Source organism: Wyeomyia smithii, chromosome 1 (genome assembly GCF_029784165.1).
Source record: "Wyeomyia smithii strain HCP4-BCI-WySm-NY-G18 chromosome 1, ASM2978416v1, whole genome shotgun sequence".
NCBI lineage: Eukaryota > Metazoa > Arthropoda > Insecta > Diptera > Culicidae > Wyeomyia > Wyeomyia smithii.
The window spans coordinates 128522995-128536068 of NC_073694.1; the positions used below are offsets into that span (position 1 = coordinate 128522995).

A 13074-nucleotide genomic window follows, 5' to 3' on the forward strand; every position below is an offset into this window, starting at 1 on the left:
TGTTTTGATGGCCAGCGATTTCCCACTGTGCATTGAGATGTTTAGTACGAAACAAATATATGAGATTTGACAGCGATAGCATAGTCTTGGTTTGTACTGCGACTAAGGATGCCGCATGTGCAGAAATATCTGTTTTTTACCGATTTTTAGAATTTATCAATGACACCGAATCAGTAGCGTAGCGTGACTGGGTGACACCCGGGGCGGAAAATTTGGGTGTCACCCCCCTCCAGCTTAAATAAAAAAAAGCTTATCACCACATAAACAACAGCATTTATTCAGTTTGATTCCAAAACATGGTTCAATCAGATTTTAATACGCCTTGATTTAGCAGCAGCAAATCTTCTGATAACATCGTCAAAATCAGTAACGTTAGCTTGTTCTCTTTCAATTGACAACAAAGCCAATCCATTTAATCGTAATTGCCCCATTTTGGAGCGCAAGTAGCTCTTAATCAGCTTCAGTTTCGAAAAACTTCTTTCACACGAGGCTACTGAAACACAAACTGTTAAAAATAGTTTCAAACTTATTGTGAGGTTTGGCAGTGTTTCCTGAAAATCCCATTCAACGATGAACTGCAGCACATCTAGCGCAGTCCAGTTGTTGGCATCATCCATATTGATTTTGGCCGCAATCAAGTGTCTGCGGAATCTGGGTATTTCCAATAAAAGATCAGCCTCACAAATTTCGTCGTCAAAATTGGCGAGATTCTTTACCACCTCTTTCTCATAATCTTCAGATGCCGATAGTAGATTTTTAATCATAACCGCTTCAAAGATTTTGGCTACCTCCTTCACTGATTTGGAACGTTCCTGCAACTCACGGTAAAACACATCAATGCATTCCATCATTCCTCTTCTGATTTCTTCTTCTAATGTTGGTCCAGGCTCTGAAGGTTTGTCTCCAAATTTCTTTTTTATGTATCGTATCCTCCTATCTACTGGTATGTCATACTCCTTCGACTTAGAAACAGCCTTTTCAATAGCTCTCTCAACAAGATTACTTTGTTCTAACATTAGAAACATTTCAAGAGCAACCAACTTTGTTATAACCTTGTCGAGCGGCAATCCCTTTGACTGCAAATAGTTTTGTACTATATCCACTTCCTGTACCACATCGCACCAAAAGTAAAAGTAGCAGAGAAATGCGAAATCGCATACCGCAGGTAGAAGAGTACGCGCACTTGCTCTGGTATTCCAATTTTCTTCTGGATTGGACAAGGTTTCGATAGCGGCAATCAATCCATCGAAGTTTACACTGATTGGTTTAACTGCTCCATAATGCGCGCTCCATCGAGTTTGCGATAACCTTTTTACTGACACACCTGTATGCTGCAGAAGTATGTCCCACCGATGAGTAGAAACACTGAAAAATGTGTAAATGGCTTCGATAGTTCCAAAAAACGTCACACACTGCGGATTTTCGGCAAAAGCATGCTGTCCACAAAGGTTCAATGAATGGTCCACGCATCCTATGAATATTGCTTTTTCGTTTTGTTTTCTTAGCAAAACCTGAACTCCTCCATGTGGTCCTTACATTGTTGGAGCGTTGTCGTAGCACTGTGAGCGACATTTCTGAAAATTTAGTCCATCATTTTCGAGTTGATTGAGAATATCGGTACTCAGATCAACAGCTTTTTTTCCTTTTAAGATGAAAAAGCCGAGAAACGACTCTTTTACTTCCACTTTTCCATGTTTAATTTGGACGTACCTAAAAGTTCAGTTATTTGCTTCAGCAAAAGATTGAATAAGGCTAGATTTATTTCAATATAGCATACCTGATTATTTCGGACATTTGATCATCGTGCGACGCATCAGGAGTGCTATCAAACATTATCCCATAGTATTTCGATTCTTGTATGTCTGACAGAATCTTCTCTTTCACGTGGTTTGCTAATGTCTCAATAAATTCGTTTTGAACTTCCGGGGAGAGATATGAAACGAGCGTTCGTGAACGCTGTTTCAAGTTCATTAGGTGCTCCATAAGTACTGTGTCATATCGAGATATCAATTCTACTAATTCGAGAAAATTTCCCTTATTCAACGACGATTCATTCTCTCTATGCCCACGGAAAGCCAGATTCTGTTTAGCCAGAAACAAAGTAATATCCAACAAACGATGTAAGATATCATACCACTTTTTGATTTAAATCTTTTGCTGATTGATGATGTGTTGGTCGATATTTGATTTGAGTTTCATGTTTGTTGCCATCGTTTTCCATTGCTCAAGGTATCGAATGTGCTCTTCGGATCTTTCGTGAGTTTGAACTTTTGGATTCAACTTCCACCAGTATTCGAAACCCGTGACAAATTTTGAAGTTGTTTCCGACACGTGAACATTAAACAGCCTACAGCAAAAACAAAAAAGTTTTTTGCTAACGACTGAATACACCATCCAAGAACGTAAAATTCGATCTCCATCGGGAGTCAAGATGTAGAACCAATCCTTTGTTAATTGGCGTTGTGCACCCTTTACGCACTCCCATGATAATTGTTAATTATTCTCGCGGATGTCACCCTTCTGAACGGTGCTTCGTATAAACATTTTTCTCTTGGGTGTCACCCCAATGAGGGTGACACCCGGGGCGGACCGCAGCCCCCCCCACGCTACGCCAGTGCGTCGAATTCACTCGCACACTCGGTTCTAGCCGAGCTCCGGCCATCATCTCGAGAAACCACATAAGACAATCAGTGCATAAAATGTGCGAGGTAGCCAGGTATTTTGAAATAAAAAATTTAAAAAAAAATCCAGTACGGGTCGGGTACCGGCAATTTCGGCGTTTTTTTCTATCGGGTACGGGTCGGGTACGGGTAGTTGGAATAGATATTTTTCGGGTTCGGGTCGGGTACGGGTATTTTGAAGAAACCAGACTTCGGGTTCGGGTCGGGTACGGGTTTGAAAATTTTCGATGAGTCGGGTACGGGTCGGGTACGGGTAACAAATTTCCCATACCCGACCATCTCTAGTCTATAACCGTGTTTTGTTCCTGTGAAAGAAATCAAAATTTGTAATTTTTCAAAGGGACCTATCTAACATTGAGAGACTCTCTTTGTTTACTTTCTCTTTGATCAATAATTATGTTATTTTTCCACATTTCATAACACTCAAGGCATAGTAAGCAAGACAGTATTACTATCTCTCGATTAAGGGGAAGAAAACTTAGAAAATATAGATAATGACGACGTAATTAACGAAACAAAGTGAGAGAGGAGAGAATCTGTCATTGTTACTTAGGTCCTTTTGAAAAATTACGCGAGAAATCATGTATTTTTGTTCCAAAGTTTTCTCGCTTAGCCATATGTTGGATGTCCAGAAGGAATAAAAGTATAAGTATAGTTGAATAGCGCATCTGATTTGCTATACAGCGCATTACTTCAGACGTTAAGTATACGTTTGAGAGAAAAATCGAATGTCGCTAGTCGAAAAATTCGACTTTCTACTGAGGCGACAATATAAATACAATCAGCCGCAAATATTCCACGTTGGGCGAAGAAACAGATTTTAAAGCCTGCTAGCATCTAAACAAATTACCTTGCCATATCTAACAGTCTTCTTCTTCTTCTTTCTGTCTGCACCCCAGAGTGCATAATTTCGGGCTAGCTACCAAGACTATATGCCCTGCTGATTTTTTGACGGTCATCTGACCACAGCTGAGGGGCTGAAGTTTCTTACAGATCCAGAGCTGCTTCTTTGACGAATTTCGCAATTTCTTTTTTCATGTTTACGTTTTTCATTTGAAAAATTTCTATAAGTGTGTTGTTTTTGCCGAAAGAATACTTTGAGCGTTATCTACTGTAGATATCACAATGTAATATTTGATGTTCTGCTGTCTCTATTGTGTCACATTTTTTACATTTCGGGCTATCTGTTAGCTTCATTTTATGTTTCCAATACTTGGAGAAGTCGTGTCCGGCCATCAAACGGTTTAAAAGGCGAACTTGTTGACCGATCAGTTTGAGACTAGTAAACCATGGTTTTGAACTAAAATTTTGCTGAATTTGAAAGAATGTTTGTCCTTTATCCCGTGAATAATCCTTGTACCATTCATCCGTTTCCAAAGTTTTTCTGTTCTTCAAAATCCAGAATGCGTCCTTGTATGATATCCTGTTGTCTATTATTGGTTGACCATGCGTTGTTCCTTTTTTGGCTAAATAGTCTGCTATTTCGTTGCCTTCTATACCTATATGGCTTGGTATCCATTGCAGTGATACTTTCCATCTTGCTGCCGATGCTAATATTTCCTCTAGTATTTTTTCGCGATCAGCTTGTTCTCTTGCTAGCTCCAAAATTTCGCAAGCTGATCGGGAGTCCGTATATATAACTGTATTCACTAAGTTTTCCGTCGCAATAACGTCCATGGCCACTTTGATCGCCATTAGTTCTGCTCCAGTGATACTCACTTCGTTTGCAAGTTGATATGTCGCTCTTATGCTAGTTCTTTCCACGTAAATACCAATTCCGCATGAGCGGTTGTCCTTCGAGACGTCAGTCAAGATTTTTCTACGTCCTTTATAGGTCCCATTGAAAGCAAATAATACCAGTTGTTTAAGCCGCTGTGGGTTTGTGTTTTCTTTTGATGTCAAAAGTCCTTCGAGTGTGGGACGGATTTCCAATCCGTGGTATTCTGGACAGTTTTTTTCAATTTGCATGATGGAGTCAAATAGCCGAAAATGTTGCATGTAAACTTTTTCCATGTAACTAATCTTGTTTGCATCTGAGCAATTTTTGATTGTCGTTTTAATAAGTTGCTCTCCAACAGCTGTTTTATGTGCGATGTTTCGTGCTATTTCTTTACCCGTAATATACTCGTGCCTTTGGAATGTATGCAGAATATATTCCATCCTTCTCTTTGTTAATTTCGTCGACTATGGAGTTTTCCCGGAGGTAGCTGTTTAGAACCACCATGATCTTGTTCCTTCCAATCTGCTTCATATCAATTATGTAATTTTTGTACAGTGGGGCACTACATAGCTTCGAACCCAATGAAAATTTGTTGATTCGTTTGACATTCGCTCCGGGTTGTGGCTTGGTTCGCATCTCGAAGTAAACTCGGTAAGGAGCTTCATCGCTGATGATGTACTCAAACTTTTCACGTTGCTTTTCGTTTTTTCCTCTGGTGTCCGGAGGATCTTCATCTATCTCCGTCATAACCTCACTTTTCTTTTTCTTCTTAACCAGAATGGCGTCTGTCTACTTCGCTCTTATTTTCACAGAAAAAGCCTCAGAACGCTACTTTTTCTTTTGGTCTACTCTTTCTTCACCTTTTACTACTCTTAAACTGCTATATTCTCCAATTTTCTACAATGTATCCGTGAAATTAAACTTTCCAAATTCATTTTTTTCTAGAAGTTGTCCGACACGCTTGAAAGGTTGGTTTGGAATGGTCTCAACCTTTGCTACGTTTGATCTAACAGTCAGACAGCTTGTAAAAACCAAAGCAAAATATTGCTCTCTTTTTCTTTCACATAAACAACCCACGAGACAGTTGCGATCAGCTGATTTCAGGTCATTTTCATCTTTTAACAGCCTCAGGTTAGCAATACTCAAAGGGAAAGATATGCGAAGAGAGTGTTGTGAGCCAAACCGACATGTCAAAATTCGAGCCAAATGAACAAGAAAGGTAACATTTCAATGTATTGCAATAAGGTTCAATAAAAAATATATTTATTTTTACGCGTTTTTCATGTTTTATTGCTAAAACATGAATTGAGAATGCTCCAAAGTTGCTTCATCACAGTTATTTTTAACTGGTGGTTCACAAACCCTTTGTATGGTCTACAGAATAATGATTTTTTTTTTTTTATTCTCGCTTATTTTCCGTCGGTCTAGTTCCGCCACTGTTGTGGCCAATCACCGGCGCCCAGGGAGGCGACTCCACACCCAGGACCCTAACTCACGACCCGTTTATTAACGGACCGGCGCCAACGGCTTTACTTCCTCATGCGATGGAAGGCGTGATCCCAGAGATTTTTCGCCTCAGAAAATCTCCCAGTGTAGGCTAGGATTGAATCTAGACCAGTTGGGTTGGTTGTGAGTGGATCACGCCACCTCACAACCATCGACACCTATGTCGGCGGTGGGATTCGAGCCCAGGCGTCGAGCGTGGTTGGCGGAGACGTTACCAACCACACTAGGCCCCCGCTTACAGAATAATGATGAAAGTATAAAAAAAATTAAACATAAACATAAAATTTAACTCCTTCACGGTTTTTGTGATGCACTTTATTATTCCCCAGGACTTCCACCGTCACCATCAGTTATACGAGCCGAATAAAAAAGTTAGTGAACATTGCGCTTTGAGATCTGATAAGTGAAACCTAGTTGCCAAATTAGCGGTTTTTTCATCGCTTATCTCTCCCTCTGAGGATCTCTACCTCAGGTATGTTCGAGAGATCGCAACTTGGATGCACTCCGGATCGAGAAGAGTGAAAAACAAACGTCCGATCAGTTGCTTCAGTATTGCAGTGGCAATCCTTTGAACAACAATAAAATATTACTTTAGATTTTTTTCTCCGACGGTGGGGTTTTGCAAATTGAAAAACAATAACAAACGGACAAGCAGTGAAACGCCGCTCGTGGATTGCCTTATGTGAAATGGCGGCTATTTGTGAAACGCATTCGAAAAACTAAAAACTGATGCTCGGATCTGTTCGGATGAAATGTTTGTGAGGCCGACCTACCAGTCCTTTAGTTTGAACACTTAATGAAACATCACAATTTCAAACCGAAACTTAAAAATATCGACTGCTGAAATTCTGTACAAATCTGTATTAAAAATCAAAATTCTGTATGAATTCTGTATCATTTCTGTATCGTAGTCAAAAAATCTGTTTGATACAGAAAAATCTGTATACTTGGCAGTCCTGGTAGAGATGGTTATAGCCAGAGCTGCCAGATTTTGTTTTGAAAACTCAGTATGCACTCGTAAAAAAATTTGTATTATTCTGTATTTTATTCGTGTGCCTACAAGTGCTTGGGGTTGTGGTAATTATGCTTGGAATTCGACCTTAAATCTCGCCTAAAACCGTTAAAAGGTTGGAAAAATCTCCTGGAAGAAAACTGAGGTCTATAACCGTGTTTTTTCCTATGTACTCTCGGATCAGTCTCGGAATGTCGAATGTCCAGAAGAAATAAAAAAAAAAGTTCCCGCTAAGTTAAATGCCGGACGCCCAGCAGAAATCGAACAGAAGTAATAGAATGGCAAAAGAAGAGCGTTGGTTGTCATCAACGCAAATGCAATATAATTACAATCAGGCGCAAATATTCACGTTGGACGAAGAAACAGATTTTAAAGCCTACTCGCACCTATACAAATTCCCATTCGGAACTGTTTGTGAAAGCCAGGGGCCTATAAACGTCAACATTTTGCCTACCAACCATAAACTCATCACGGCGTCAATATTTCGTTTCAAATGCTTACAAAACTTATCTTATTCATTGAAAGTGCACATTGTACTGAAAACAAAAGTGGAGCTCTTGTTTTTTTTTTCATCTCAAACGACATTTATTCGAGAATAAGTCTACCGACAAAATGCGATGTTTACTCTATTTCACTTGTTTTAGAGCAAACCAACCAAGACCAAGAATCAATGCGTGGTAGATGGTAAATGTATGGAGTTTGACAGCCACAAGAGCCCCCTGGTGAAAACCGAATCGGCCAGTTTGGCGGTTAGGGGCTATCCATATACCACGTGGACAGATTTTTAACGATTAAGACCCCCCCGTGGACAAATGCCAATATAATTTTTTTTTTTGTGTGAACCGTGGACATTACATAACCAGCAGCAGCAGCAGAAAAAGTAGTTTTGGGACAAACGGTACAGAAATAGATGTTCGTAATGCTTGAAGGCTACCATACCATTCCCTTGCACGATACAAAAATGATACAGAATACAGAATTCATACAGAATTTTGATTTTTTATACAGATTTGTTTAGTTTAATTTAAATAATTGATGTTTTAGTAAACAAATACTTGCCTCTAGCGTAAAGATGTTTTCATCAGAATCTCTGTGATCTTGTGCTGGAAGGACGAAATAAGATTAGAATACGATTCTTTACGTGACATAAATCACCTTCCAAAAATTTACAGATGTAGTCTGGAAAAACCTCAAACTTCTGAGCCGTATGACACTCGTTGACTTTTCATCTGTCGCCATTTTTCTATTTTTCAGCCCAATCGGCACATCATTTGACATATAAAAACAAAACAAATCAACTGAAAGTGTTTCGCACATGATAATCACTGTAATGAAACAGTGGGGAAGATTCAAGGTGCAATTCACTTGTAAGGGATGTTGGAATCATACGTAAATGAAAGTGTTTCGCACATGATAATCACTGTGATGAAACAGTGGGGCAGATTCACGTGCAATTCACCTGAAAGGGATGTTGGAATCATACGTAAGTGGAGTGCCGCTCATGGATGTAAGTTGATGTGTGCGACAACAAGAAACGAAAGTGAAAAATGATTGAATCGATGCCTTTTCCTATCCCTCGCTGTACATTTGACAGAGTAAAACATCGAAGGGACGAAAACGTCAAACCTGATACGAGAACGACAAACCTGATACAAAAACGTCAATATCGGTCGGATTGTTTTCATTATTTTGCTGTTTCGGTTGGGGCTTAGCCCTTGCGCTTCTTAAGTAGACACCGTAGACCTGGTTATTATCCAAAAAAGTGATAAAACTCTATAAAAAAAACTCTTTATAACTTATATATGAGCTTTCCGTTCGAAAATAAAGGAGCGACAAGATTTTTGTATCTCTAGCAAACACAAGCAAGAAAACAGAAAAGAGCAAAAACATCAGATTTGACGTGTCTATGTTGTACTCGATGTTATAACCCATAGCAAATTCCCTCGGATTGAATTCGATGAAAGAAATTCTACAAATAACAATGCAGCGTGGAGCGTGCTTAGTTTTTTCAGTGTATGGAAGCTGACAGCGATGCCATTCCCGTGGTATCGTGGTCAAAAAATCTGTATAATGCAGAAAAATCTGTATTCTTGGCAGCTCTGATCTAGTATAAAGTTGTTTCAGACATAGACCACCGCTGAAGATGCCCTAATAGTAAACAATATCCTTCAAATTCAAACAGAAAAAATAATTCGCCTATTATAAAAAAATTATTCTACTGAATTACCAAGCATAGAATGCCGCGACGGTGTGTAGTGACTGGCTGTACAACTAATCGAGATTATTACGAACCAGGAATTCGTTTTTTTCAATTTCCTCGAGATGATGAGAGAATGCGCGAACTTTGGAAAAGAGTTATTGGACGTGACGAAAACTGGAAAATTCCAAAGTTAGCATCGGTTTGCCAGCGTCATTTTCTCTCGTCAGAAATTACCAGTGATCGACGTTTACCGGATTCTGTTGTACCGACACTAAATCTTCCATCCAAATCGCCCGAATGTCCACTAGTACATCAATTGGTTGAAACAAAAAGCCCTACTCTAAAGCATTTTGTGAACGATGTTGATATTGGCAAAACAGAATATCTTTCCGTTGAACAGGATCCGAACAAGTCTTTATTGGGAACAACACTGATTGAAAAAATTCATGAAATAAATTCGCGTGAACTCTTGCACTGTCGGTTTTGTGCTTCCGAAATAGAAGAAACTTTAAGTTTAAGCATTACTTATCTAAGAGCTGCAGAGCCTGTTCGGCAATCCATTTGGGATATATGCTTAAAACATTGCGATAATGATAGCATTGACGAAAATCTCAGTAAAATTTGCATAGACTGTTGGCAGAGGATACAAGAATTCGAAAAATTTGTAGAAAATAGTCTGCATCAGCAAACTTATATCATCGAACTTTATCGCGATAAGTTGTCTATTGTCGAAAGCTGTTGCATAAAAGAGGAATCACCAGAATCGGAGCATGAGTTTGAACAGGTAAGAAGTATAGTGTTTGTTGTGATAAGCTTGAACAGATAAAAAGGATACAGTACAGGTAACTCGGCTAAAAAGCCATAGCTTATAGCAGCACGCCATAATTCCATCTGAGTGCTATTTACTAGGGTCCTAATGGAAATCGACTTTTCGAATTCCGTTTAGTAATAGAGTTCAAAGAAAATAACTGCCGCTCCAAGCATAACTATTCCAGCGTCCATAAGTGTTCAGTACCCTGTCAGGGGCCTGGGATAATGGGAGAGAACTGTCAAAAACTCTGTATACCCTATTAGTACAATAAATCATTCTTGCTTCCAAAGTCATACCGAATACACGTTTATTACAATGGCTACGAGGATGTTTAATTAAAATGGCGGCAAGTGCGATAAATTTTCGGAAATGTGGCAAGTGGCAACTGTTTAAGGAACAATTAGAAGAATGGTTCAAGTCTGCTAATGTGGAGGCAACTAAAAAAGTGTCGATCTTAGTCAACTGTCTCAGCGCGAGAACGTACAAACTGTTGCGAGATTTGTGTACACCCATTGTTCCCGCAGAGAAAACCTACGAGCAGCTATGTCAATTTTTGGCATCTCATTTCACACCTACGACAGCGGTTCACCGAGAAATGAGAACATTTTTCGCGGCAAAGCGGGGTGCAAAGTTTTTGCTCAATCTTTGGAAAGGCGTGCCTCAAAACGGTAAATATTTCACTTTTTTACCAATGAAGAGATGTTATAGTTGTTGGAGAAACTTGGTTTAAATTGGAGAATAGCTGCATTTACAGTATTCCAGGTTATCACGCATACTTTTCTTGTCGAGATTTTAGAGGGATGGTTATCTGCTGCTACTCCTTCTAAACCTTGTTTCATAGTTGATGATGTGAATGTTCCAATGAACCTGAAAAATAATAACGTGGTTACCAGAAACACAAACCTATTACATTCCTATGGCTACATATGTACTAATACGTTCCCAACTCGTCCAGTAACATCAAATATATTAGACCATTTCATCTGTCCGATCGATTTTGCTGCTAAGGTTAAGAATAATACTGTCTTCGGCGATATTAGTGACCACATTCCTATAGTCTCTTCCCTTGCTCTGGACGACAAGAAAGGGCAACAAGAACTGAAAATAAATATTGTTGATCACTTAAGACTCCATGATCAATTCACAGTGTTCCTAAATATTTTGAAGTCACTTATGATATTGATACTTCAAACAAACAATTCAAACAATTATTACAACATACAACAACTTGATAGCGGATTGTACTAGATCTTTCACTAAAACAGTTAAATTAAAGAGCGAGCTTTGTCCCAGGATGACCTATGGGCTTTGGTGATTGATACAAGTTAAAAATAATTATTTCGAAAAAGTTAAACGCTCTCCTAATGATACTCATGCAAAGGAAATGCTTAATGCATGTCTCAAAAAAAGTTCAATCGCTTAAGAGCGTTGCAAAAAAAATTTTATGAAAATATAATTCAAAGCTTGAGTCCTAATGTATGGCAAAAGCTCAATAAAATCTTTGGTCATTCTTGTGAACAATTCTCGACTACTTTGTGATAAGGTCGTATGTCTAAACGTAAACAAAACGAGTGAGAGTTATATCCCTTGTACTTCACAAGCACAAATCATCTCTCACTCGTTGTGTTTACGTTTAGACATACGACCGTATCACAAAGTAGTCGAGAATTCAAGCTGAAAATTGATGGCAGGAGACTAAACACAAATCATGAAGTTGCCGAAGCGTTCAATCACTATTTCTCCACTATATATTAGGGTTGTTGATATTTTATCGATATTTGATATTATCGATATTTGCTCGTCACAATATCAATATTTTTGACCGATATTGGCGCATTTGATGTTATCGATATTTCGATATTGCGACTCGATATTGCTGTCCGATATTCTCGGTTGCCATCAGGGGAGTGCTACCGGCAAAATTTTGCCTACCGATCATAAATTCATCATGGCATCAAAATTAAATTTAAAATGCTTACACACAATATAAGATATTCTTTGAAAGTGCACATTATACTGAAAACAAACGTTAAGCAGGGTGACACCCAAAACTCGAAATTAAATTCCCGGTTTTTTCCCGGTTTTTCCCGGTTCGTTCAAATATTTTTCCCGGTTATTTGTACTTCAGAATTCTGCATTTTTTCATACAGTTAAGGGTTAAAAAAGCGTGACTGTCGATTTACATCCCATTATCGAATTACATTCTAATACAGTCACTTTTTAAGCGTGTTCAGGCTAATTATAATCCAGAGATATTGTTGCAGAATTTCGAAAAATGTGACGGACGTCATCTTTTTCAAGAGGATAACGTTTGCGGTAAAAAAAATGGTACCCCGCCACGTCAAAAACGGACATCGTGCGGCACTTTGTCGACGCCTGGTATGCCGTTCCGGCATCTACAATATCTTGACACAATTGGACAACGATCAAAGCATCGGCAGAAAGCCCAGTTCTGGACGGCCAACGACCCTGAACGGCAAGAAGCTTCAAAGGATGCAGAAGAGGAAGACCGAGGGAAAAGTGGCTAAATCTCTGCGTGCACTTGGTCGGGAGGTTGGTGCATGCGGTAAAACAGTGAAAAAGTTGTTGGAAAACATGGGCATACATGTCAGGAAGCAGCAGTCCCGTCCACTGGTTCTAGTCTCGGAGCTGCAGGCAATGACGCAGCGACAGAGGTTTAAGATGGTCAAGTCGATTTCCCTGGCAAATCGCGATGTGACAGTGGTGATGGACGACGAGACCTATCTAACCCTAGATGACAACGATTAGTAGGGCACTTTGTATTTTACCTCCCCTACGAAGAAAGTGAGCACCGAGGTGAAGTATATTTCACAGACCAAGTTCCCCAAGAAGGTGCGGCTGTGGCTGACAATCAGCGAGAAAGGGATGTCAAAGTTGCTCTTCTTTTGCTCCGGGCTGGCCGTGAACGAGGAAATTTCCAGTACGAAGTGCCTGCCAGAAGTTGCGTCGTTTATCAAGAAATACCATAAGGGCGAAGACACGGTGTTCTGGCCAGATTTGGCGTCGGCCCACTACTCGAAGCGATCTTTGGAGGAGATGGAGAATTTCTGGGCAAACTTGAAGCGCAAGATCTATTCCAACAATTTTGTCGCGAAAACGGAGGAGGAATTAATAAAAAACACA

The 13074-nt window shown here is 39.5% G+C and overlaps 2 protein-coding genes and 1 long non-coding RNA gene across 8 annotated transcripts in view; 1 reads left to right on the top strand and 2 right to left on the bottom strand.

Annotated features, from left to right (window-relative positions):
• The window catches only part of LOC129718488 (uncharacterized protein K02A2.6-like), a 333122-nt gene that overhangs the window by 163811 nt on the left and 156237 nt on the right, over positions 1 to 13074 (bottom strand). The gene's annotated exons all lie outside the window — the stretch shown is intronic.
• The window catches only part of LOC129718490 (spastin), a 249214-nt gene continuing 245200 nt past the window's right edge, over positions 9061 to 13074 (top strand). Inside the window, exons 1-2 of one of the 6 annotated variants that reach the window (XM_055669309.1) lie at positions 9786 to 9903; positions 10221 to 10598. In XM_055669309.1, the coding sequence (XP_055525284.1) occupies positions 10271 to 10598 (328 nt within the window). In that variant the 5' untranslated portion in view covers positions 9786 to 9903; positions 10221 to 10270. Of the gene's footprint in view, positions 9904 to 10220; positions 10599 to 13074 lie in introns of those variants that run through there. The other 5 variants (XM_055669310.1, XM_055669315.1, XM_055669312.1 and 2 more) reach the window with 5 other exon arrangements.
• On the bottom strand, positions 9899 to 11703 carry LOC129718499 (uncharacterized). Its single transcript, XR_008726929.1, has 3 exons — positions 11632 to 11703; positions 10855 to 11028; positions 9899 to 10797 (listed from the first exon to the last, which is right to left on the bottom strand). It is a non-coding gene; the product is annotated as an uncharacterized LOC129718499 (long non-coding RNA).